Source organism: Colletotrichum gloeosporioides (genome assembly GCF_011800055.1).
Source record: "Colletotrichum gloeosporioides strain Lc1 chromosome Unknown consensus_11, whole genome shotgun sequence".
Taxonomy (NCBI): domain Eukaryota; kingdom Fungi; phylum Ascomycota; class Sordariomycetes; order Glomerellales; family Glomerellaceae; genus Colletotrichum; species Colletotrichum gloeosporioides.
The window spans coordinates 446,478-469,706 of record NW_025544656.1 but is presented as its reverse complement, the minus strand read 5'-3'; the positions used below and the strand labels follow the sequence as shown (position 1 = coordinate 469,706).

Sequence of the window (23,229 nt, the reverse complement as noted above, 5' to 3'; positions counted from 1 at the left end):
AATACAAGCATTCGCACTATCATCAGAACATTAAAGAACCAAATCACAACTAGCATGAGTGCCAAGCATGTAGACCACACTTTGAACGCCTTCGAATCCAGTAGCTTGCCAAGTTGTATCGCCGCGTTTGTGTAAACTCCCTGTCATGTGAGCATCTGTTAGTATAAGCCCGCCATCTTTGCACACACTGGCTTCTTACCCAGGGAAACACCAATGCCCAAGCGGCCAACGTGTACGGCATCGGTCTCGGCCGTAAGCCCTCAAACAACGCGTGCAGAACACCCAGGATCGCGAATAACCACCAAAACGTACCCAAACCCCAGGCCGCAAGTCCGGCGAAAATGCTGCTGTACCCGACGGGCGCCGCTGCGTCCGCAGTCAGGAATACGCCGCTCGCGTACGAAGAAAAGCTTCCCGTCAAAACCGATCTACCCAGCATCTGCAGTGCGAAGCTGGACTGGCCCCACGGCCCGCAGAGGATCATGTCCTGGAACGCTTTCTTCTTCGGCGGCTGGTAGTTCCCCAGTAACCTCGCCCAGAAGAGCACGTCCAGGGCAAATGTCATGGGCAGAGCCATGCCAATGAGTAAATACGACACTATGATGACGGGCACTTGCTGGTCGCTGGCGAGTGCGGCCGAGTTGCACATCGCTCCGCCAGCGGCGGCTGCCGTCAGCGCTGCGGTGAGCGGGAGCTGCGTCGCCGGAGAGAGGCGTGAGACACCTGAGGGATAGACCTTGACTGTGATGAACGGGAGGACGATGCTGATGGCTACGGCAAAACTAAAGGCGATCCACCACAGAACGTAGATGGTCTTGCTCCACCGCTCGCCCCAGGCTGGGACGAGAGCAAGAGAGACCATCTGGATGATGGACGTGAAGGCGATGGAGACGCTCGAGAGCCCCGCGAGCTCGGACTCGTCATGTTTGAGCGCTTGTACGACTTTCCGTGGGTACAAGACGATGCGGAGCAGGTAGATGCTGACCATACACAGAAGAAGAACCATGGCCATCACTAACAAGACGTAGGAGATGGTTGTGAGGCCTTTGAAGCGGTAGTCAAGCTGCTGCAAGACTGCGGCAAAGATAGCGGTTCCCTGCGGTATGAGGAACCATTGTGAGGTGAAATTTCGGATGCTTGTACGAATGCATGATCTTTCGTCATTTGGGCTGGGTGGAGGGAGACCTTGGGGCTTTGAAGCCATTGGCATGATTGCATTTCGGTGTAGAGTGACATGTAACTTGAACGATAGTAATTATCTGTTGTATGGTGAAGGTGACTGTTGAGTTCTTGTCACCAGCAAGAGCTTTACAAATGCGGTAATTGTTTTCTTGGCAACGATTCGGACCCTTGGGCTGAAGAGAGAAGAGACAACAGGCCGGGGAAGCGGGGCGTGCTGATCTCGTCGCTCCGGATCGCATCTCCGAGGAGATCCAAGATCTGTCGCCGGCCCGGATCGGCCCTGGGCCGCGTTGTAAGTTTAAACTGCCATGCCGCTATGTTTTGTCACTCGGACCCTTTCTTCTTCAAACAAACGGTTTCTTCATTTGGTGCATGTTCTGTGAGTGGCTTTGTCAGGCTTAGTCGCATTGTCATGGCCGTCATGGCGTAATCATGACGTCCGAGAATCAAGAAGTCATAGATACAAGGGGGGCTGGGGCTAGCACCATTCAAAAAGTCAGCATTACTATGCCGACGTGCCCGTTGGGTTTCCAAAGAAAAGACGAGTGGACATTTTCCGAGGAAGCGATCTCCAAGCTGCCCTCGTCAATCTGGTGTTTTTCGATTTCGGGTTGCCGCGGTTCGCGGTGGTGAGATACGAACAGCGCGGAGATGGGACTGCCAGCCATGCGACCACTGCTGCTAGCAGGGGGCAAATCGACTCGGATGGGCACACCAACACACCTCCTCCGCATGCCCGACGGGACACCCCTGTATCAGCGCCAGCTACAACTCCTCCGCGCCATCTTCCCGGAGCCGCAGACGATTTACATTTTTTTGGCGCCCGAGTCTGAGACGGACGAGTATCTGGATGGCTTACTCTCGGCCGAATCCGACGAGACCTCTGAGAATGGGGACTCGCCCAAGGAGCCGAGAGTGAAGATCTTGCGCGACGAACCGCCAGCGGAAAAGCCTCGATATGCGGCCGGACCGGCCGCCGGCCTCCTTTCGGCGTACCACTACGACCCGTGGGCTAACTGGGTCGTGGTCACCTGCGAATACCCTCTCCTCCCGCCCGACGCCATCTATCATCTCATGTACAAGCGCGATTCTGTGCCAGTCACCTGCTACCAGTCGATGGATGGAAGTTGCGAGCCGTTGCTGGCGATCTGGGCGCCGGCAGCGATGTCGCGGCTGGCGGAGAGGGTAGCTCGGGGACACCCATGTCCCTCCGAAGCCGCGAGGGAGTTTGACGCCTTAATGCTGGAACCGCCAACTGGTAGCGATTGGTGGCTGACAGACGTCAATTCCATGGAGGAGTTGTTGACGAGTGTGCGGGAGATGAAGCTTGGGTCCCCTGAGCTTGTCGCCATCCAGGCGCAGACGGAGAAAGCGTGATGTCAGCATGTGAATTCGTGATTGCAGCGAGCGTGTGGTGGGAAATCATATCTTGTACATATTTGCCCTGGATCTCTGTAATTTTGCCCGCTACTTGGACTTTGCACAATTCGAGACTAGCCTCGCTCCCCCGGCTTCATCCGTATATTCTGGGATGGGCTGTCTGTGTTCATTTTCTGGATAGACGGATAAGTGTGCCGAGCACTTGTAACGAGCATAAAAAAGCCGAAAATTCCTCTCATCCCTACGAAAGCTGGTTTGGCACATGTGCTACCGATATCACGGCCAGTATGTTTTTCTCTCTTGAGCGGGGAAGGCAGCATTCTTCTTGTATATAAGCTTGGTGAAGTGAAAAGGCTTATTAACAAGACTTGATAATATTCCATACCTAATTAAGAAAATGAACGCGACAAGATTGAACACCAAACAGAGAATCATAAAGCTGTACCCAAACGCATTCTGGCAGAGACGAGCTGATTGAATGGAATGAACCGGAGACGAGGCTTTGTGCGTGTAACCCGGGAAAATGAGGCCCCAGTCGCCATTTACCTTGCTTAATATACATAGATAACATGTGGGTTGAGTCAATAATAAGATAGGCTCACTGCCGTCCCGACTCCAATGAAGGATTTGCTAGAAGTGGCGCAAGCCGCAGCTTGATTCTTATTCCGGCAACCCGCTCGCAGCTCTCCCGATCGTTGATGAAGCCTGACCGACCCGGCTTCATCAGTAGATCTACTCTATTCTTGTTCAACGAAAAATCTGGCTGGAGTCGTAGCGTTACGTTGGAAACTGGAAAGTCGACTCAGAAGAGTAACTATAAGGTAGCGATCTTGTGGTTGTGAGTCTACATGAGAGGCACACCGCCCAGCTATGTTGCTTGCAATGTAAAACTCGAGTTTCTTTGCGAGCCTCAGATCGGGTCTTTTCCGAAATTCTTGAGGAGACATCAGGCTTCGAACACCCATCTTTCGCCCGGGGCTAACATACAAGTTGGTGTGTATCGGCAGGCTGGCGGATAGTTGGTCTTGGCTGCATGACATGGATTGTCCTGATTGCTCAACTGGGCCTGAGTAAAGTGCCACCCAAGCCATAAGCAGGAAATACGAGTTGGAGCTTCATATTGCCAGCTGGCAAAGGTTATCAGGGCTGCGTGACAAGCCTAGATTATCCCTGGCTGTGGAATAGGCGTCAGTATAAGTAGGCAACATCATAATTGTAGCCACGAGGGAAACGCTGCAACTGTTCCTGCACATCAGACTTTCAGGATCGGTTCCCTAAAACTCCTTTTTCTCTCCTAAAATGGTTCACAAGGACTGGCTCGGCAAAGGAAACGACGCCTATCACTTGATTTCTCCTATCACACCAAAGTCGGACATTAGTACTGGCGAATTATCATCGGTCGCACCCCCCTCCGCCCCAAGAAGTCGATATTGGACGCGAACAGTCATTGGCCTGCTTGTGCCCCTCAGCGTCACGGGCTACTACTACTGGATATGGCAATACCTTCTGTCCCGACCGCAAGATGAAGCAATCAAATTTGGGTCAACAACCGAGATTTGGGTGTATTATTCCTGGTTCATTATCGGTGTTTTTGCCCTGGAATGGTCGAAGCATGGCCTCGTCGGAGTTGAAGTTGCCATGCTAGAGACGAAGACGTTTGGGGCGCGTCATCTGGTCGCACTCTTAAGCCACAGCGAGGGGACCTGGAGCGGACCTGGCGGCTGGTTCAAATGCATCACAAAAGCCTTCAAGAAGAATCAAAGCGGAGCCAAGACCAGCCTGGGAGATTCTCTGAAGACCTACAAACTCTGGTACATCCTCGCCTTCATCAGCCTGTCTTTGTACGTCGGAATGCCCCTCTCGGGTCTGACTATGGAGCTATCCGATGGATATATTCGGTTGAAAGAGGCTCCGATGGTAGTTGGCCGAAGCTCGACAAATTTTCACAAGAGATATGAAATACAGGGCGAAACCATCAACGCGCCGCAGGCTCTGTGGCAAATGGGATCCCCTGTCACACTGCCTGGTATTGGAATCATATTCACTCCAGACTATTTCAACCGTGAAGGCCACGACAATTTAGCTGAGACTCCAAATCGTCTCCCAACAGACCAAAGGATTCCTGAGATGTTCATCGTACCGCAGGCGCTTGGGCCGATTTCTGGCAGGCCCTGGGGCCTTCGAGTCGGATGCAACTGCTCAATCGTCGAGGATGTTTCTGAGTTTACTGTTCTGGGCCACTACACGGGTCAATGGTGCCATTCGTTTTGGAGTATAAATGGGAACTTGACAAAACCATGCGCCACAGCTCAAATGTTTGATCGCACCAACATATGGTCATACTCCGAGGTGGGGACCAGGTTGGACGTGAAAGAAACACAGGGTTCCCAGGATACCATTGGCAACAAACAGGAGCCGCTCGTCTCAACTGACACCCAAGTCAATGTTCTTGAATGGGCCGTCTGGCAGGCACGAACCAATGCTTCAATTGATGCTACAGTTGATGGTAAAGTTATCGAAATTGAGAATTACAACAGTACTGTCGGCACCACCGTCCAGGGTATCGGCTCACCTTTCATGAAGGCTAGGAACGGGTCCTGGGTCATGAATACCACGTTCTTCGAACAAAGGAAGTATACAAACGAAGTGGTTATCACAACAAAGAAAAATGTAACGGAGGATACTTGGAACAAACTTGATCACCCCCGCGGCACCATCCAAGCTGCTGCTGCCATTGGAGTCCGCTGCACCGTAAGATCGGTGTTCGGCTTAGCAACGGTCGATGCAAGAACATCCAGCTTTTTCGATTTCAAAAACGAAGATCCGACTCCGTATAACGATCCAGAAGTAAATGCGGAAGAACCGGTGAGCCGACTAGGCACCATTGTGGAGTCTGTGGCAATGGCGGCCAGTCTAGAGGACATTTTCGCGTCAATCAACATTCGAGCCACGAAGTCTGAGTCAAACTCAGTTTTAGTTTCCAATTTTGTAACCTCAGAAGAACTGCAGAAGTCGGTCTACTTGGCATGGAACCAAGAAGTTCTTAACCACATGTACGACAACGTCTACGGTTTCGAAAACAGCTGGCCTTACGCAAGCTTGACTTCGTCCAAGAAAGGCAAAGTCTTGACGAAGGGGGAGCTCCCGCCGTTAGTGGCGGTGATTCCCTTTGGCATCTGGGCCGTTGGGTCTTGTGTACTCGGGATCTTGTTTGGATTCAGACGCAGGTTGGCGGATTCCTTGAATGGATTCAGCTTCTTCCGTTTCGGAGTATACTCCGCAGACAAACTGAAGACCGAGGGAATCTTGCGTGCTAAGGAAGCTGAAGACGTTGCGACGTTGTGGAATCTGCCAGGTACATTGGAGGAAAGACCATCATACAGAAACTGAAGCCTGGTCATTGTACCTAGTTTTGTGGTGGGTCAAACCTGGGCTTACGACAGGGTTGATACCGGAGCTCGTCCGTCATCCGGGCGGACGAATTTGGTCCGGGAGTTGGTCCAGACATCGTACATGATTGAGTTTTAGCAGAGTAGAAAATGATGAGGTTATCTCGAAAACATTTCAGACAAAACCCTTGGGTATTTCAAGCATGAATTCAAGTGGTTCAAAGTATCTCTCCCAACGCACCGCGACTGACACCCCATTCCTCCATACCTACCTAGTACGGAGCCGTGTTCGGCACCTTCGGCCTGCCCCGCATCGGTGCCGAGGACGAGTGGCCAATCCCGTCGCGTGAGCACCCGGAAGCGGGTCAACCGCAACATCCGACACTTTCGGACGGAACATGCGGCACCAAGCAGGCAGCAACATCTTTGCAGCAGGCTGCCATATTGAAGCAGATAGAAAAGAGACGACGAAGATCCAAATTTCTCAAGCGGCTGATGTTAACCGTCCCAACTATCAGTCAACCAATCAAGTGTAAGTTCAGCCACTACCAGCCCCTTTGCTCAACGTGTGAAGCGAGTCTGACATCCTTCAGTGGCGCCGAGATGACTTCTCCAACCAACCAAGAAAGCTCAAAGCTATTCGAACTGCCATGGGAGATCAGGGAACGTATCTACGAATACTACCTCACATTCGACCATGACGACTTCGGGGACACCCTCCGGCCTCTACATCTTTACATCGAGCAGGGAGGTTACTCAAAACCAATCCCTCCCCTGATGCTCACATCCAAGCGCGCTTACCGAGAGCTCCATCAGCGAGTCCATTCGGATGCCGTCATGCGGGTGCACACAGCGGGCTGGGGCGACCGGCGCATCGGCTTCGCCGTGCATGGGAAGCTCCGCTTCGAACGCCTGCGCCGGCTGTATGTGCTCGTCGCCATGGAGTACCCCAATTGGAACCGTTGGCTAGGAATGCTCGGTGAAGTTGCCCGGCGAGCAACGAATTTGAGCGAGTTGGTTGTAGATTGGGAGCCGAGGCCGAGCAGCGGCAACACCAAGGTGTGGGAGGTGAAGCTAACGGAGAGAAAACACGACGAATTCTTTAGAATTATTTCAGATTTAAAGAATCTTCAAGTGGTCAGGTTTCATGGCGATATGCCAGCAGGATGGAGGGATCGATTTGCGAGGGAAATTTCAGCCAGGCTGGTTTTATACAAATCGAAATGGTGGAAAGAACCGGGAATGGAATAGGGTTGGCCTCTGAATAGCAAGCCCTCTTAATATTTTCAGAGAGAATTTCAACATGAGATTTGCTGATCGATGTTTGAAAGTCGAGTGTCTCAGTTGTCTTGTGGCGGTCATGAGTATTCATCTAGTTCACGTTCTGCGGTAAGTTGAAGCTCTCGTTTCTTGAGTGTCTCCTCTCCGAACCAGACCTATAAGATTGTGTGGTGCTGCTGCTTGATTACCGGAAAGGAATGTCGTACCCAAGGACCTTTCTTGCACCGTGGTGTCAGCTTGCAGGCAGGAATGTATTGCTTTCTCCGCAAATGCATTTCTTACGTCAGTCTCCTAATCGAAACTAACGCGTCTCATGATTGGACATGCCGAACCGGGCCTCAAGCCGTCAAACCCGCATAGCACTAGTGCTGATCGCCCACTTCCTACCACGCTGATTTCGGGGCCTGGATTAGGCTGGCGGGATTACTTCATCATGAAATTTGAGCCGTCATAAATGCCGTGACTCGTGTCTTCTTCTTTGCCGGACCTCCCTGTTTCGCTCACCTTACCGTAATCCCAAGAAGAAAAACCCGAAAACCCCCAAAACCCACTACCCGGTCATCGTATCATCCCTGAAAAGATGGCGACGAACCAAACACTTCTCGTCATCGGAGCTGGCCCATTGATTGGACGTTCTGTGGCCACTTTGTTCGCCTCAAAGCGCTACAGCAATGTTGCCCTCATCGCGAGACGCGAGGAGCAGCTGCAGATTGAGAAAAAGGCTGTAGAGGAAGCTGCCCCAAGCGCGACCGTCAAGATCTACACCGCGGACATTACTAACCCAGAGGCCTTCACCAAAGTGCTCGACCAAGCGGATGCGGATCTGGGCAAGCCATCGTGCGTCTTCTTCAACGCTGCCAGGGTGCAGATGTCAGAAATGTTGGTTCATGACGTGAAGGAAATGGAGTATGATTTCAAGGTAATTCCACAATTCTCGCCATTTCAGCCAGTTTGAAACTACGTGAGACGAGCGGCAGACTAATGTCCCCTCCAGATCAACGTCTCTGCATTGTACGCCGTGGCGCAGCGATACATCCCTCATCTCATTGAACTCGCCAAGTCCAGCCCAGAGTCGACGCCAGCATTGATCATCACTAGCTCTGTTCTCCCGTACAGCCCGCACCCTGCCTTCTTTGCGCTTTCTCTGGTGAAGGCCGCCCAGCGCAACTTGGCACAGACTCTCCGCATGTCTTATGAGTCTGAGGGGGTTCATATCGGACTGATCAATGTTGGAGGTCAAGTCTTCCCTGACCATGAGACCTGGAATCCGCCGAATATCGCCGAGAAGGCTTGGGAGTGGTTTTCTCAGATTAAGGAGAATCCGTCCTTTGAGGTCAAGATTTAAGGGAGGGTCAAACATCACATTAGGGGGAAAGAACAGCTATGTCGGTAGCCCATCATCGTTAATGTCTATGTATCTTGTCATCGTTAAAATAGTTTTTCGACTTCAGGCCAATTTGGATATCAGCTCTGCTGAGTTTCAATGTCTTGTCTCATAGCTACGCAAAGTGTGGTAAATCTTAGCATAGTTATTGGGTCGAGCTTGAAACTACAAGGCTCACTTAACTTATTATTAGGTGAATACTCCTTAGACTTATGCTCTTTCCATCTCAACCTCCTGCCTGAGATGCAAAGCCCCACACACCTCCTTCACCTGCCTTCCTCGCCCACCTTCGCTCCTTCCTTTCATAGTTTGCTTCAGTTTCTCACCTGAGATTTCGTCCCTGAGCTCGAACCACAGCTTGGGCACAAGAGGTTTTTATTCCATTCTCGAAAAATAAAAATAACTTAACCACCCACCAACCCAACCTCACGAGATCGTCTCAACAACAACGCTACCAAATCGCTTCTTCACGCGAAATAGTTTTTAGCTTTTTGGGCTTGGTTGCTTGTCTTTTGAACAGTCTCACGTTTCTTCATTCATTCTTTCAAACAATTCTTTTATGTTCATACGTTGCGACGTCCTTGTCTCACGACTTGCTCCTTTCACAATGGCTCTCACCACCCAGCACCAAGCCGCAGGCACTGATCTCAATCTCGAGAAGGGTTACATGGCAATCACCGACGAGAAGATCAAGATTCAGCGCGATATTGCTTCTGGCGATTTCATCGTCATTGATGACCACACTCCCTCTCTCTCCAGCAAGTGCTACCACAGCATCAATCAGGTGATTGACCTCCCCAGACTTCAGTACGCCGTCATGGAGGGCCTCAAGTTTGGATGGAAGATCGCCCCTTTTGGCTTCGCCGTTTACGTCGTCGCCATGTTCGTCCTGGTTGTGATGCCTCGTCTTGCTGCTGCTCACGGGTCCCTTGGCTTGACGGGCGAGATCGCTGCTCGCCAGGAGTACTCCATCAACAACACCATGAACCTTGCCCACTGCATTCCCAAGCTTAAGCAGCGTGGAATCCTCGATCAGGCTGTCGCTCGCCGCATCGCCAAGTACAACGAGCACTCTCAGCTCATCCGCCGCAACGTCGACAACGTCCTCAACACCGACCATGAGATCACTGATGGCAGCATCACCATGGATTCGACTGATGCTGAGGTCTTTGCTACCCGCGACGACGGCTGCGTGCTGAGCATCGAGACCACCGAGGGTCCCTTCTGTAAGTGCTCCGTCCTCAGAAATTCCAAGCGACCAATGCTGACTCTATGGTGACAGACGTCGAGGGAGAGCTTGTCCGCTGGGCCCTCTGGGACGACGAGTTTGGCATTCCCATGTACCTCGACCTCCAGATCATCGACACCGAGACCTGCGAGCCCGCCCCTGACGTCTGGGTCGAAGTCTGGCGTAAGCCCTCTCCCTCTGTCTCTCCATTCCAGGAATATCCTGCTAACGTTACCTAGACGCGAACGCCACCGGCGTCTACTCCGGCGTCGTCACCAATACCAACGGTGCCGGCGACTCCGATCCCGACAACGCCTTCAAGACCTTCCACCGCGGCATCCAGAAGACCAACGCCGATGGAGCCGTCTGGTTCGGCACCAACTTCCCGGGTCACTACGCCGGCCGCACCCCGCACGTCCACATGATGACCCACGCCGCCGGAACCGAGGCCCTCGCCAACGACACCGTCCAGAACAACGTCGCCACCCACGCCGGCCAGATGTTCTTCGACCAGAAGCTCGTCGAGAAGATGCGCAAGCACGAGCGCTACAGAAAGAACAAACAGCACTTCATCGAGAACAAGGACGACGCCTACTTCCGCCAGGAGGCCGAGTTCACCGACCCCGTCATGAGCTACGTCCTGCTCGACCAGGAGAACAAGAACATTGTCGAGGGCATCATGGCGTGGAAACTCGTCGGAGTGAACATGACCAACGTCCGCGAGCTGTATGTTGCTGACACTTTCCTTGGCGAGTAAGCGTGACGATGGCTTTGCGACAACATACGACAGGTGAAGAACAATGCTTTAGGCTTCACGTCTGATAGAGGATTCGATCAAGTACCAGTAGTACCTCGGCTTAGCTGAGAGGTAAGGTCATTGCAATACAGATTGAGAAGTAGCTCTTAATACTTCTATTTCTTTCTATGTACATTGCCTCAGTGATGATTCCATACTAGGTTTCATAAAGATGTGTCTATGAGAGATCCATGGCACCGCTTGCTTGCTCTATCTTCTTATCCGTATCGAACCCTAGTGCCTTCAAAAACCGTATCACATCGTCCATACCAGCAGGCGAGTTGAACCAATGTCTTCCATCCTGATACTCTCTCCATTCCACCTGACTTCCAAACCCTCTCAGCGTGTCCCGCAGAACGCGGCCGTTTTTGATGAGTACCAAAGGATCATCCACGCAATGCTCCAGTAACATTGGCGTATTCCGCAGCAGCCGGTCATCTCCCGGGACGTCTTCTAGTCCCAAAATCGCACGGGTGTCGGTGAGGTTTCTCCCAGGAAACGGCATGCGGCAAGAAAATCCCAGGAATGCGCCCAACCTCTCCTGGCCCTCTGGCAAATTCAGGTTGAGGAGCGTATGTACACTCGTCGCAGCGCCCTGGCTGATGCCTGCAAGAATGATGCGGTCGTACCTTCCACCCACCAACTCCGCCTCTTGATTGATGATTTCTCGCGTCCTAGACACGCTTTCTCTGAGACCCTGGGCCTGCAGCTCCTCCCGCTCAGAGAAGTCGGACACGTTCCAAATGTCGAACCACTGCGACACTTTGTCCCTTGGAAAGGCGACGGGGATGCTCAGCTCGGCTTGGGGGAAGACCCAGCGGAATGACGGGAACTCGTCCGCCAGAGCACGATTTCGGGAGTCTGTGAAGTATGCCAGAGATTGCGAAAAGGTTTGCGCATTATCGCCGCGACCGTGGAGAAAGATGATGGTGTGTGTGTGGGCTGTCGAAGGCGGAATGGTCACGGAAGACAGCGGCATCTTGGTAGGTGATTTGAGATTGCGATGGTATTTGGGAAGTCTGTTGACTTTGGGACTCCTAGTAAAGTAAGCCCGGTACGAGGAGGTTCATTTATGTGATTGACAACAAAAGTGCAGCCAACTTTGCGGCACTGTCAACTCCAGGCAGCCATACGTTGTTGTTGCCTATTGAAGGTGGCGGTGTTGCTCAGATTACCCCAAGCTATTTTGCTTTCAGCCACGCACACTCATCAAAAAGCCCCGATGTCATTTGTAATCGCTGGTACTGCTGCAACATACGATCCAGAAGCATCACTTCAAGCAAAAAGCCCAGTTTCCATCAGGATAATCGATAGAACATGAACCAAAGTGCTACGCCCAACAGCTGCCATCTTTCGACTTCGTAGTTGCTTTTCGGAACGATGGATCATTATTTCTCATTTCTGTGGAAAAGAATTGTGTTTGGGGAATCTTGGTATTTATTTGCAATTTCTTGTAAGCCCCCTTTCCTTTGATCATTCGTCAATATTTCGCTACTGGGTCTTCTTTACACCCACCAACCCCTCTCTGCATTAGTACGCCGGCCGATTCATCCACTCTTTCAACATGCCCCTGATGCGGCTTTGTTGGTGGTTCGAACCGGTACTGCTCGAGCTCTCGCGGCGGCTGACAACGTTGGTCAGCTCGGATCCCCCGGACGGGGTCCTCGTCGCCATGGGTCTATTCTTGTAGCCTGCAAAGGTTTTTATCAGTCCCGCGGCCTCTGCACTCTTCAATGAGGAGCGTATTACATGTGGTATCATATCTCTTCGGGTCTTCAATGATAGCAAAGAACTTTGCCTTAGCCTTGTCACCGGGCGCCATGTTGAATGCAATTCCCTGGTTCTTGGTCTTGATGAGAGTATAGGTCTTTCTTGATGATAATCAATGCGATCTTTGAGCAATATGATGTAAAGGAATGAAAATCACGATACCAAAGGATGTGAGAGAGGGGTAGGTCGTTCTTATGTATCATCCAGCCCAATACACCTGCAAGGACCTCATGATTCCGCCGCTGCCATAACCCGGGGTAAGGTTTGCCTCCAACCATTCCTATTCGTTCGTCCCGTCCAGAGTGTTTCAATCATCTTCATTAGGATTCGGGGAAGCGAAGCGGCCATCACCTCTTCAAATGAGGGGTAACCCGCCATCCTCACACCAACACGCCGATTTCACCGACTCACGTCGCAGCATGATTGAACCTTCTTTAGCAATATCGGACCTCCGGTTGGTCATCAAGTCTCCTGCTTATGCGATGCGGTAGGCATCGGCAGCTCGGCGTGAGATGGACAGAGTCTCGACGCGGAGCGAGCCGGTGGGTTTCGGACCGCGAGGGGTCGGACGCGGTGCTCTCCCTGGCACCATCTCCGGTCGGGGCTTTCTGGATTATAAATCCGGACCACGAAGTCTCCATCCTAACTAAAATGCCGCCGGACTTATGAGCATGTCACCGACAAAGTATAACTCAATGTTTCTAAGCTACGAGTTTGGTTTTTGAACTATATGTTGTCGATGAGTGCTGCCTTCCCTCGACAACTACCACTTGCCCAGTCCGATGGGACCGGTGCAACTCCAGTGCTTATATGCCAGTTTGTTGTTCTCAACCTCATCGACGATGGCAACGGCCATGTCCTCGTTGTAGATACCGCCGTTTGCTGCCTCAACCGCAGGATCCTCGGGACTGTCCACATACACCTTGTACTCTCCCGTCCGCACTCCTGGACAAATATGTTAGCAAACGATGTTGCGAATCTTTTTTGAATACTTACCTTTGTCACGCAACAGACCGGGCGGCGACAAGAAAGACCATGACTTCTCCTGGACACCATTCCACATAGTAAAAGCGATCCGGCTGCCGGTGATTAACCCCAGGGTGTGCTTGTTCGTCAAAGCGCCCCTCACCCAAGCCCGCGCCCAATAGACGAAGGGGCTTAGAATCCAAGAATAGACTTGATATCGGAACAAATCGTCAGATTCCGCCCCAAGATGACCCCATGCGACTGAAAGGGTAGAACTTACATCTCGGCCGTTGAATATGAGACCTGCTCCATTTCACAAGCGTGGCCACCAAGCTGATGAACCGGCTTCCGTGATCCAGCCCGCGCGCCGTCATGTAGTCGAGATGCTCATCGGGCCAATTCCACCTACAACTCAGTCAGTCGAGCCGCTACCGGGATGCGAGGGGTTTGAGTCTGTACCACCAACTAAACGCAAACCCCTCCTGGTCGGTAAGTTGGAGACGATTAGATACGTGAATCGACCCCGCGCCACCTATCACACGCTTTAGAACAGTTCAAATACTCTCAATTAAAGAAGTCAGTCTCACCAACGATGATGAACGGGCCATCGTGTGTCGAAGCCAACAAAGCCGTCTTGATCCTCCCGTGTCCCTCGACGGCCTCCGAGTACACGTTCGATATGACCTTAAGACTTGGTCCGTAGCAAGAGACAATAGCGTCGAAACCAGACGAGAATGTTTCAACCAGTTTCGTATGCTCTTTGTGGATATCCACAGACACTTGCGACCAAGTGCCCTTATCGGAGCTGGACCATTGCTCGGGAGGACTTCGCGAGATGCCGACGACAGAGTGGCCTCGCGCCAAGAGCTCATCGACCACACAGCTTCCCGCCTGGCCTTTGGGACCGATGACGCCGACTTTTAACGTTCTGGACATTGTAAAGAGCAATTGAGTTGACAGGTGGGGCTAGCGGGAAACTAAACGTCGATCAGAAAGTGAATGATTTGAGTTTGACTTGCTGCGAATTGCAGTCGTATTTAATCAACAATCATTTAATACAAACCTCTCCATTCCAAAGAAGGAAACTTCTTAGTTCGACATCATCAGTCTCGTCTACAAGCCAGCATCTCATAAAACGACAGAGACACGGGATATCGGACACTCCAAAAGTCCGGACCGCCGCTGACAACTCCAGTTTCCACCACGTCGCACCAATACCGAGTAGATCAACCACAACGACATGACGAGATCGTTCCGTCGCCGATCTTTACGGGGCTCTTCCGAGACGCGCTGCAACGTTGGTTCATGCCGGATCCTGTGCCATGACGGGAGTTCCCGTGAACCATGGGGTTCCTCAGAGCATGGTTCGTCTTCTGTTCCCCTTGACAACACGGGCCTTGAATTTACCTCGGCTGAGCTTGCTCGCGAGGGTCTCGTATTCTTCGTGTCAGCGGTTGCAGCTCTCATCTGGACAATTCGCATGAATGACTTGTCGGGTTGGGCAATTATCGTTGACATAGGATCACTGCCAAGCTCCCGTTAGATGCTTCGCTCTCTGGTTGGCATCAGAATCGAAGCTGGCATTTCCAGGTATATGCCTCGGTTAGCTGGAGTGATTTGTCTACAAATTCCCCTCCATCAGTCCTCTTCACTTGATGGATGGTCCCTATTCATTGTCTTTCGTTGTCACACATCTAACATCTGTAATCATCACTTGACGCTTCTTCTTACACATGGCATGCGTCCTCCAGGCACAACACGAGAGCTGACATTATGCTACCTTCTGAAGCGTTCTTGTAAGCGTCCTCAACCGCTGGGTCCTCCCAAGAATTCCACGGGAAACTTGATCAGGCGGTTCGTAACAGAATCTGCAGTCGAAAAATTCGCCGCGTTGTCTTGAGGCCCAGGTACGAACCTGAGCTTCTTCTTTTTATTTCTCTCGTTCCACCCCTTTTTGTCTTCGGGTTTCCATTCTATTCCTAACTTTAAACATTTACCCATCATCTCAGGTGAGTATCACAACATGTATTTGGAGTCCAACTCCCGCAAGAAACAAAGCTGGTCTCCAAATGAACGAGGTAAATTTCTCAGAGGAAACGAATCAAGAGAGCAAGGCCTGGCGGAGTGGCTGAACAACACAAACAACTTCCTCCGGAGCTGAAGGAAGCCTAGCGAGTTAGACCCTGAGCTATGTTCTGCCGACGCCGAAAGTTTATCGAGGCAAAATATGTAAAATTGACTCCTTCGTCCCTGTGTAATCCTTACAGGTGAACCTAAAAAAACCCATGCAGGAGGCTTTCCCATACCCAAGAAGGCGATGTCACAAACACAATGGGTACTTCATTGATTCTTTCACGCCGAGATCTTGTGCTAACACATGCAAGCCCAACCAATCTATCGTCCCCTTCCAAAGCCGAGTGCTCAAAACAGAGGAACATCTCGATTCTCTCTTGCCTGCCTCCTATCTTGCCAAAACAGGCAGCATTCTGAGACGCACCCCAAAAAGATATCATCTCGCCACCGAAACTCGACGAGGAGGAGTTTCTCAACGCAGAGTTGGGCCAGGGCAGGCTCCACGAACTCGTCAGCAGGCTCTGGATCGCGGAAAAGCCCACGCCACCCAATGCGCTGCACTCCCAGCGCGTCCTAAGCCGAGACATCATCGTCGTCGAAGCAATAGACCTCCACCTCGTCTGCTCCACACGCAATTCTACGCCAAGGGCGTTTTGCCCTCTTGTCAGAGCCTACCTTCCGGACCTGGCATCTATCTTGCAGAGACGGCTGTGACAGCTTCGACAACCCCTCAAAGTCATGCTCACGTCGGACGCTCTGGAAGTCCGCACTGGGCTTCCTGTATTCCTATCACGCCATGATACGGCATGAAAGCGACTTCCGCCTCGCGCAGGACAACTTCCTACTGCCAGGCCAAATCGAATGGGCAGATTGGAAACGCTTCGTCGCGGAACTCAACACGAAACATTCGAATGGCCATATCCACGATAGGTTCGTGTACGGCGAACTCCGCCGCAGCCGATTGCACACACTTCTGTTTATACGGTCTAATTCCAGGGAAAGCACGTATGTTTCGCGGTCGTATCGACACGGAGTATTCTTCCGTGACAACTTTGCCTGGCTGGCGTCCGCCACGGTGTACATCGCGATTCTCTTGACGGCTATGCAACTGGGGCTGGCCACCAACGCTCTTGCGGAAAACGCCTTCTCCCACTCCGCTTCGTACGAGTTCACAGTCTTCGCCATCGTCGGGCCTTTGGCCGCGGCCGGTCTGATCATCACGCGTTGCGCGTATCGCACGGCGTTGCACCTGATCAGCGCCGATAGAGCCTATCGAAAAATCCTAAGAGATGGGAGAAAAGGGTTCCTACGGTCATAGCCAGCACTGTCAACTTCGCATTCCGAGATTCCATCTTTCTCAGGTTCGAGGTGTGGGAGACAGTGGGACAGCACCCTGGTTTCGGGAATCTCCTAGATAGCGGTGCAGCGGGTTGGCTCCCATAGCTCATCGTACGTGAACAAGTAGAAGACACATGAGAACATATTGTCCTTCGTAAGGGCAAATCCATTCCAGTAAGAAGGGGGGTAGTTCTTTCGAATCCCAACAGTGGCATCTCCGTCAGGTGCCCGCGTCACAGGTTGCCTCGAGGAAACCAGAAACGGCAAGAGGCTTGGTTCCGTCCCTTCCCCATCCTTCCCCGTCCCTTCCCTCTCAAACGAACGACTACGATCTACCTCAGGCAAACTACCTACCTTGAGAGCTCCCCCCAAACTCTATCAGAGCAAGTTCTGGCAGCAGTCGTCGGGGGGGAAACCCCTCACCGACGCGGCCGCGTAGTCAAACGGTCCATAACGACCATCGAAAAAAAGACAGGTCCATAAAGACCGAGCATTCAAGTCAGGTCCACAAAGACCAAGCATTCAAGTCGTAAAAACCGTCGGTTTTTCGTAGGGTTCTAGAAAGAACCTGAGCTTTTTTGTGTGTTTTGATATTCTTTTTCTTTCGCAGCATAACCCCTTTGCTTCTCGTGCTGGTACTCTACTCTACCTTCTACTATCAAATGCAAGGAAGCATCTTATAGGCTGATCTACTACACCTGCGGAAAGAAGGCGTGGGCTGATAGAGGTGAGGGGTCACAGCACAAAAGTAGGGAACCCCCATAGACTCTCGCTGAAGCACACAAACTCAGTTGAGGCTGCATACTAATCACTCATAATGAAAGCAGTGGAATACACGCATGCTGGTCCTTTGCTTAGGGTAACAGCCATATCTACATCATGCTCGAATGGGCCAGGGAACGCAATAGCAGAAAGAGAAATCATTTTTGTTGACCATATACGACTGGTGTACAAGAGAAGGAGGAATGGTTTCCTCCGGATGCAGAGCCAAAAGACAAAGATGCCTCAAAACGAACTTGCCGATTCTTGCCCCCCTTCCGTCCAGACTCCATATTAAACCATCGTTCCATATGTCATGCCCCCAACTCCATCGAGATAAGAAAGTCATGGACCCAGGTTTTCCCAAATCAGATTAGGGGTATGATGCTTCTATGGCGCAGAAACCTCGAATTAACGCCCCTTCCGGTACCCCTTGTTGCTGTGCAAGTTCATTGTTGTCGTGATATAAAGAAAAGCAGAAAAGGAAGCATATGACGTCTTTCACGCTTTGCTTGCTTTTTCATTCGTGCGCAGATGTGTGGCTTTCTATGGCAATGCGGCAACGCTACCAGCCAGCAGGGCATAGTTAGCCAGCTTCAGTGAGAGGACTCTCGAGCGCGGGTAGTCAGGGCTGATGATCATGCGGCCGTCCTTGTTAAACCCGACTTCTCCAAAGGATTCGCTCAACTGCTCAAACTTCGCATTTGGTCGCACTCGGTTCAACTCTGCTAGAATATTGTCGCTCCATACGCCTGAGCACCAGCCGTCGCGGAGGACAAAGTACGGGTTCAGTGGTGGAACAGGAGAATCTAACAACTCGTCAACAAAGCCAGTGCAGGGTGTTGGAGGTAGTACATACCCAAGTCCACAAACCGAATCCGCAGGTAGTCAAGTGCCTTCAGAGTTGACATGGAGTGGATGCCTGCAAGGACAAGCATCTCAAACGCGTGGATAAAGTTCATATCTTGAATTCCACTTCCCGAGTCGTGGAACTGTGGCACCGGGCGGCAGCAGTTTTTGACTGTCAGGTCAATCGTCTTAAGCCGGGTTGTTCTCGGGTCGGATCTGATGGCTGCCATGTTGAAAAAGGCCTTGCACACACGGCCAGTGTATGCCAGGTGCTCAAGCGCCGGTGTCGCATCCGCCAGCCGAGTACAGAAGTGTACTTGGTTCGAGACCTTCATGTAGAACGGAGGGCACGTCAATTCCCGTCTGTAGTCGCTCTCCAGGCATAAGTTGAGGTACGTCAAGTTTGTTGGCAGCTTGGGAAGAATGCTGGCCATGCTTAGGTAGCTCTTGGACTTAGGCTTGCTGTAGGAGCCGTGCCACTCGTTCAGGTTAGGGAGGGAACCCAAAATGGCTGCAAAATCGGAGTCGCTGCGCATGAGATTCCATTGGCCTTTGGTCACCAGGGTGCGCACCGATTCGAGGGTGGGAAGATGCCAGCCAGCCGGCCGCCTATGCCAGCTGTGCTGCACCTTCGGCGCCTTCTTTCTCTCACCACCCTCAATCGTCATTACGCAGACGTCAGGCAGGGCCTGGGAGACGAAAGAGAAGGCCTCCTCTAGGCTGCAGTTGTTGGCGGGAAGGGTGTAGGTCGCATTCGTCAATCCGTCCATGGTAACTGTTGGGAGGGCGAGGGTAGTGCTTAGCGCCAGCGGTCCGTACTTGGGCTGGAACACCGGGAACCAAATCTCAATGTGTTTCACGTAGCGACGAAGGTGGTCGTGCTCGCTGAAGTAAATCATGGCCATCTCGAGGGATTCCACCGTCGCCTTGATCTTGATATGGCGATACAAGCGCTCTTGAATCAGGATTCTCCATACCGGGCTCACCAGGGCCAGTTCTGACAACTCCCTGCGCCGAGAGTGTCGCAGCGCGGTTCCCCAGCTCTTGGTCACGCTCGGCATGCCCACCGAACTCTTTGACGTTGTGGATACGCGGTATCCGAATAAATGATCAAGAATGCACTCGTGAATCTCGGCGGGAAGATCGTTCAGGTTCAGTGAGGGCGAGGCCTCCGGGGTCTCGAGGGAGTAGGGATGGGTGGTGATACCCGGGCCTCCGTAGGCCTCAGTGTCCTCAGCCATCGGACAGCAGCAATCCGAGTTTCGTTGATCGGGGTGGAGGAAGGGAGTGCTGCTGGGGCGGGTCGGGGGCACGAAGTCATTGCTCTTGGCCTGTTCGAGGGGAGGACTGGAGGGTCCGGGAGATACGGGGTTGGAAGCGGTGTTGAGGATTGTTGTGATGATTGAGGCAGTCATGATCGAGGTCAACTCTTCTGTAGCGTTGGCGTTACCATTGTAGTCGTCTCGCGACGGTCGCCTATCGATACCGGAGGGGTCTCGGTCTCGGGAGACGTTATTCGTGACGTCGGGGTGGTCGTCGTCGTTTGTGTGCAGTGACTGCTCGACGCAAACGGACATGGTCACCTGGATGGTTGAAGTGAGATCGAAAAGCTAAGTTTTTCGTGGTGAAGTCGGCGATTCCAGGGTCATGGCAGGTTGGAATCGAAAGGCGTCGAATGTCGTCGGGGTTGGCGGGAATTGGTTGTCAGGCGGGAGGTAAAACTGGAAGGTGAAGGGAGATTGGCCTGGGCTGCTTTGACGATGGTGGGGGAAATGAAGTCCCAATAATTCAGAGACCCTTGATACCAAGACCGGGGGGGTCAACAATGCTGAGCAAACTGTTTTGGTAGGCAGGCCGCCGTATTCGTCAGGGCAGGGCCAGGTCCAGGTGTAGGTAGCGGCCCAGCGATCCAGTCAGTTCGCTGAGAGTCTGGGACTGGGAGGGAGTGGTCCAGTCCAGTCTAGTCGTGGCGGTAGCGCTGCGCTGGGGTCGCTTCGCTTGACCAAGCCACTTTACGCGGTCGGTCGCGTGCGCAGCGGCAGAAAATGGTCCAATGGGGCAGTGAAAGGGAGGAGTTGTCGAGAGGACGCAGTTAAGAATGGGTGGTGTCGATCGATGGATGGCCGAGCGAATGGCGGCAGTCGGAAAAAAACACACAGTGACAGACTGCAGACTGCTGTTGACAGTTGCGGACCGAGAGATTGCCAGAAGGTGGACGGTTCAGTTCAGGCGCAGTCGCAGATGCAGCCGCAGGGGGTCGTTAGGTGAAGAGACGAATGAATGGAGCAGACCAAAGCAGAGAGACCAAAAGACACCGAGACTCAATGCTGGCGTGTCGTGTATGGATGAAACGGGCGCCGGACACTTGACAAAGTGTTTGGGCGGGCGGGAGCGCAAAAAGGCTGACTTGGTTGCTTTAGGTGAAGCAAGCAGGTCGCAAAGTCGCAGGGTCGCAAGCACGCAGGGCAACGCAGCGAGGCACAGGGCGGCGGTGCGGCGGGCGCGGGTGCGGGAGCGGCGTGTTGCGGTGCGGCAGGAAGATTGGGTGATGAGTGGAGGGTCGACGGTCGCTGGCTGCACCAGTAGGCAATGCGACGCGAGGACGAGGCAGGCAGGCGGTCAGTCGACGGGGGGTGGCGTGGTCGAGTTGGGGTTCCCGCAGTCGCAGTCGCAGAGAGTGGTGAGTGGGTGGTGAAGGTGGTACCAAGGGATAAGGTAAGATAACACCGGCCAGGGTTGCGTCCAGAACGGGAGGACGGAGATTTGATGATGACGGTATGGTCTGGTTCTGATTTCGGTGACGAGATGAAAGCCGGGAAGAGGCAAGAGTCGACCGAGAAGAGGGGGGCAACCAACAGTCAAAAATGAAGAGAAGTGAATAAGAAGAAGAAGACGATGAAGAAAAGAAAAAAATCAAAAGGAAAAGGTAAACCGGTAAAATGGAGTTAAGCAGGAGAGATAGGACGGAGCCGAAGAGGAGACAGACGGAACGGCAGTCGGTAACTTATTTTCGGGGGCTGCGTGGAGGGTTGCGGTTGGAAGGTGAGATGTTGGTGCAGTAAGGTAAGGCAAGTGCCTTGTTGGGTACCTTTGGGGAAGGGAAGGCACATGAGGGGCAAGACAGAAACACCACGCAAACCTGGAAAGAAGGTTACTTTTTGGCCAGGCAGGCGCGCCCAAATCGCGGACCCTTTTGATGGATGGAAGGCAAGAGCAACACTTGGAACAGAGCAAGAGCCACTGGGGGCAACTGCAGCAGCAATGGCAAGGCAATGGCGATGCAGGACACGGCAGGCAGGTGCAACCAACGGAAGGGACAGTACTAGTACCATCATACCTCCTGCCTTCCAACTGAAGTGGAAAATCAACATGCGCCCGGCAGTAGGGCACCTCAGGCTTCACCAACCAAGGGCTAACTAACATCCATCAGTGAGGACGGGAACAACAACAACAACACTGGGCATCAACAGCACCACCACTAAACCATCATCAACAAGCAGGGCCCGATGAGACGTGCACAGCCGTCTTCCGCGACGAGCTCCGAGAGTCAGAGTCAGCGTAAACATAATCAGTCCGTCCGCGCCGTCCAGCCCGAGCCGTGCGTGGTTGGCCGTTGCAGCGCTGCCTTAGCCTGCTGTAGTGGCCACACTGAGTGTGTCGTGTTAGTGAGGCCCGCTGGGGACTTCCAGCTCCCAGGTCTTGCTCAATCCTCACGCATACTGAGGTGGACGTCCATTTCAGCCACTGATGACGGCCCGGACCCTCGACACGGGCCAGTTCCAAGTCGATGCGTCCAGCGATGGTCCCAGCATGCGCAACCACCACTGGCCACCGCCGCTCATTTGCCGACTGCGGCGCCACTCCTGACGGGACTCCACCTGCCTTATCCTCATGAGATACGTGCCTTACCCACTGCGCTCCTTATCGCTGATACCGATTGCCTTATCGACCCCCATTTCACAGTGTTTGCGCCGTCACTGTCTGCTTACCTCATCCGCAGTCTGCCGACCGTAGCGAGCCGAACGACGCCAATCTGCGCGAGTTCCGAAGAGGCAACAACCAACAGCACAAACGCATGAGTTTAAGCCGCAAGTCATCCCACCTTTTCTGCTCGATGCATGAATCCGACCAACTTTTACTCCATCACGTCACTCCCCTATTTTTTTCTCCCCCCTATACCGAATTTTCTTCCGAAGGGTCCATTGTCTCCCGCACCCGGCCGCCAATGAGGACTCGCACGTGTTGGTCCAACCTTGCGAATCCCCGGGAATTTTCCGGCAGAACACCAACAACTAACCTGGAATGCCATTAACATGCCACTTGCTTCTTCTTCAGCATGGCACAGGACAACGGCTGATCGACAAACAACCAGCCCTGCCTGCCCTACCTCAGCCCCATCAGAGTTCGGAACGAATGACAAAGGGATGACAACTCGTCCTTCGCCATCCAAAAATGACGAAACACACCCCAATTGAGTTGCCAAAATAAGCCTTTGCCAACCTTCCACGCCCACGTTTCAACTTGTTCTACGGCAGGCATGGCAGCTGCTGCCGTCAACCTTCGCCCACGGGGGAACCGATCACGCGCCCTGCTTTAGTCAGCTGTAACGTGTCGCGAGAGTTCAAACTCTGACCCAATGTCATGACAGCGTTGCCATATGCGGAGCAAGAGCACCGGGCAACGTGCTGACCCGACGACGCCGTCCCTCCGGCGAAGGCATTCCGCGAGCGGGCGGAAACGACTGCAGAAATGTTATTTTGCTCAAATTTGACATGATTCATCAAACTCACCAAAGCCGGTGGACGACATCTCGATTCATCCAGAGCTACCGCCA

General features: G+C 52.7%; 10 protein-coding genes across 10 annotated transcripts; 5 read left to right on the top strand and 5 right to left on the bottom strand.

The window, feature by feature from the left end:
* Positions 1-30: 30 nt before the first annotated feature.
* On the bottom strand, positions 31-1,210 carry GCG54_00013808 (uncharacterized protein; the record flags this gene model as incomplete). Its single annotated transcript, XM_045413655.1, has 3 exons — positions 31-140; positions 200-259; positions 313-1,210. The coding sequence occupies 3 exons, from the start codon at positions 1,208-1,210 to the stop codon at positions 31-33; spliced, it is 1,068 nt and encodes a 355-aa protein (XP_045269726.1).
* Positions 1,211-1,848: 638 nt separating this feature from the next.
* GCG54_00013807 (uncharacterized protein) lies at positions 1,849-2,559 on the top strand (the record flags this gene model as incomplete). The annotated part of the gene is made up of 1 exon (XM_045413654.1): positions 1,849-2,559. One exon carries the CDS (start codon positions 1,849-1,851, stop codon positions 2,557-2,559), a length of 711 nt encoding a protein of 236 aa, XP_045269725.1.
* A 1,302-nt stretch (positions 2,560-3,861) lies between these two features.
* On the top strand, positions 3,862-7,202 carry GCG54_00013806 (uncharacterized protein; the record flags this gene model as incomplete). Its single annotated transcript, XM_045413653.1, has 3 exons — positions 3,862-5,711; positions 5,918-5,958; positions 6,235-7,202. 3 exons carry the CDS (start codon positions 3,862-3,864, stop codon positions 7,200-7,202), a joined length of 2,859 nt encoding a protein of 952 aa, XP_045269724.1.
* A 610-nt stretch (positions 7,203-7,812) lies between these two features.
* On the top strand, positions 7,813-8,577 carry GCG54_00013805 (uncharacterized protein; the record flags this gene model as incomplete). Its single annotated transcript, XM_045413652.1, has 2 exons — positions 7,813-8,151; positions 8,227-8,577. The coding sequence occupies 2 exons, from the start codon at positions 7,813-7,815 to the stop codon at positions 8,575-8,577; spliced, it is 690 nt and encodes a 229-aa protein (XP_045269723.1).
* A 646-nt stretch (positions 8,578-9,223) lies between these two features.
* Positions 9,224-10,601, top strand: GCG54_00013804 (uncharacterized protein; the record flags this gene model as incomplete). The annotated part of the gene is made up of 3 exons (XM_045413651.1): positions 9,224-9,842; positions 9,899-10,027; positions 10,084-10,601. The coding sequence occupies 3 exons, from the start codon at positions 9,224-9,226 to the stop codon at positions 10,599-10,601; spliced, it is 1,266 nt and encodes a 421-aa protein (XP_045269722.1).
* A 217-nt stretch (positions 10,602-10,818) lies between these two features.
* GCG54_00013803 (Acyl-protein thioesterase 1) lies at positions 10,819-11,619 on the bottom strand (the record flags this gene model as incomplete). Its single annotated transcript, XM_045413650.1, has 1 exon — positions 10,819-11,619. The coding sequence occupies one exon, from the start codon at positions 11,617-11,619 to the stop codon at positions 10,819-10,821; it is 801 nt and encodes a 266-aa protein (XP_045269721.1).
* A 551-nt stretch (positions 11,620-12,170) lies between these two features.
* Positions 12,171-12,462, bottom strand: GCG54_00013802 (uncharacterized protein; the record flags this gene model as incomplete). The annotated part of the gene is made up of 2 exons (XM_045413649.1): positions 12,171-12,331; positions 12,390-12,462. 2 exons carry the CDS (start codon positions 12,460-12,462, stop codon positions 12,171-12,173), a joined length of 234 nt encoding a protein of 77 aa, XP_045269720.1.
* Positions 12,463-13,173: 711 nt separating this feature from the next.
* On the bottom strand, positions 13,174-14,312 carry GCG54_00013801 (uncharacterized protein; the record flags this gene model as incomplete). Its single annotated transcript, XM_045413648.1, has 5 exons — positions 13,174-13,355; positions 13,407-13,586; positions 13,657-13,781; positions 13,836-13,908; positions 13,964-14,312. 5 exons carry the CDS (start codon positions 14,310-14,312, stop codon positions 13,174-13,176), a joined length of 909 nt encoding a protein of 302 aa, XP_045269719.1.
* A 1,933-nt stretch (positions 14,313-16,245) lies between these two features.
* Positions 16,246-16,767, top strand: GCG54_00013800 (uncharacterized protein; the record flags this gene model as incomplete). Its single annotated transcript, XM_045413647.1, has 1 exon — positions 16,246-16,767. One exon carries the CDS (start codon positions 16,246-16,248, stop codon positions 16,765-16,767), a length of 522 nt encoding a protein of 173 aa, XP_045269718.1.
* Positions 16,768-18,092: 1,325 nt separating this feature from the next.
* GCG54_00013799 (uncharacterized protein) lies at positions 18,093-19,972 on the bottom strand (the record flags this gene model as incomplete). The annotated part of the gene is made up of 2 exons (XM_045413646.1): positions 18,093-18,355; positions 18,406-19,972. The coding sequence occupies 2 exons, from the start codon at positions 19,970-19,972 to the stop codon at positions 18,093-18,095; spliced, it is 1,830 nt and encodes a 609-aa protein (XP_045269717.1).
* Positions 19,973-23,229: the final 3,257 nt, after the last annotated feature.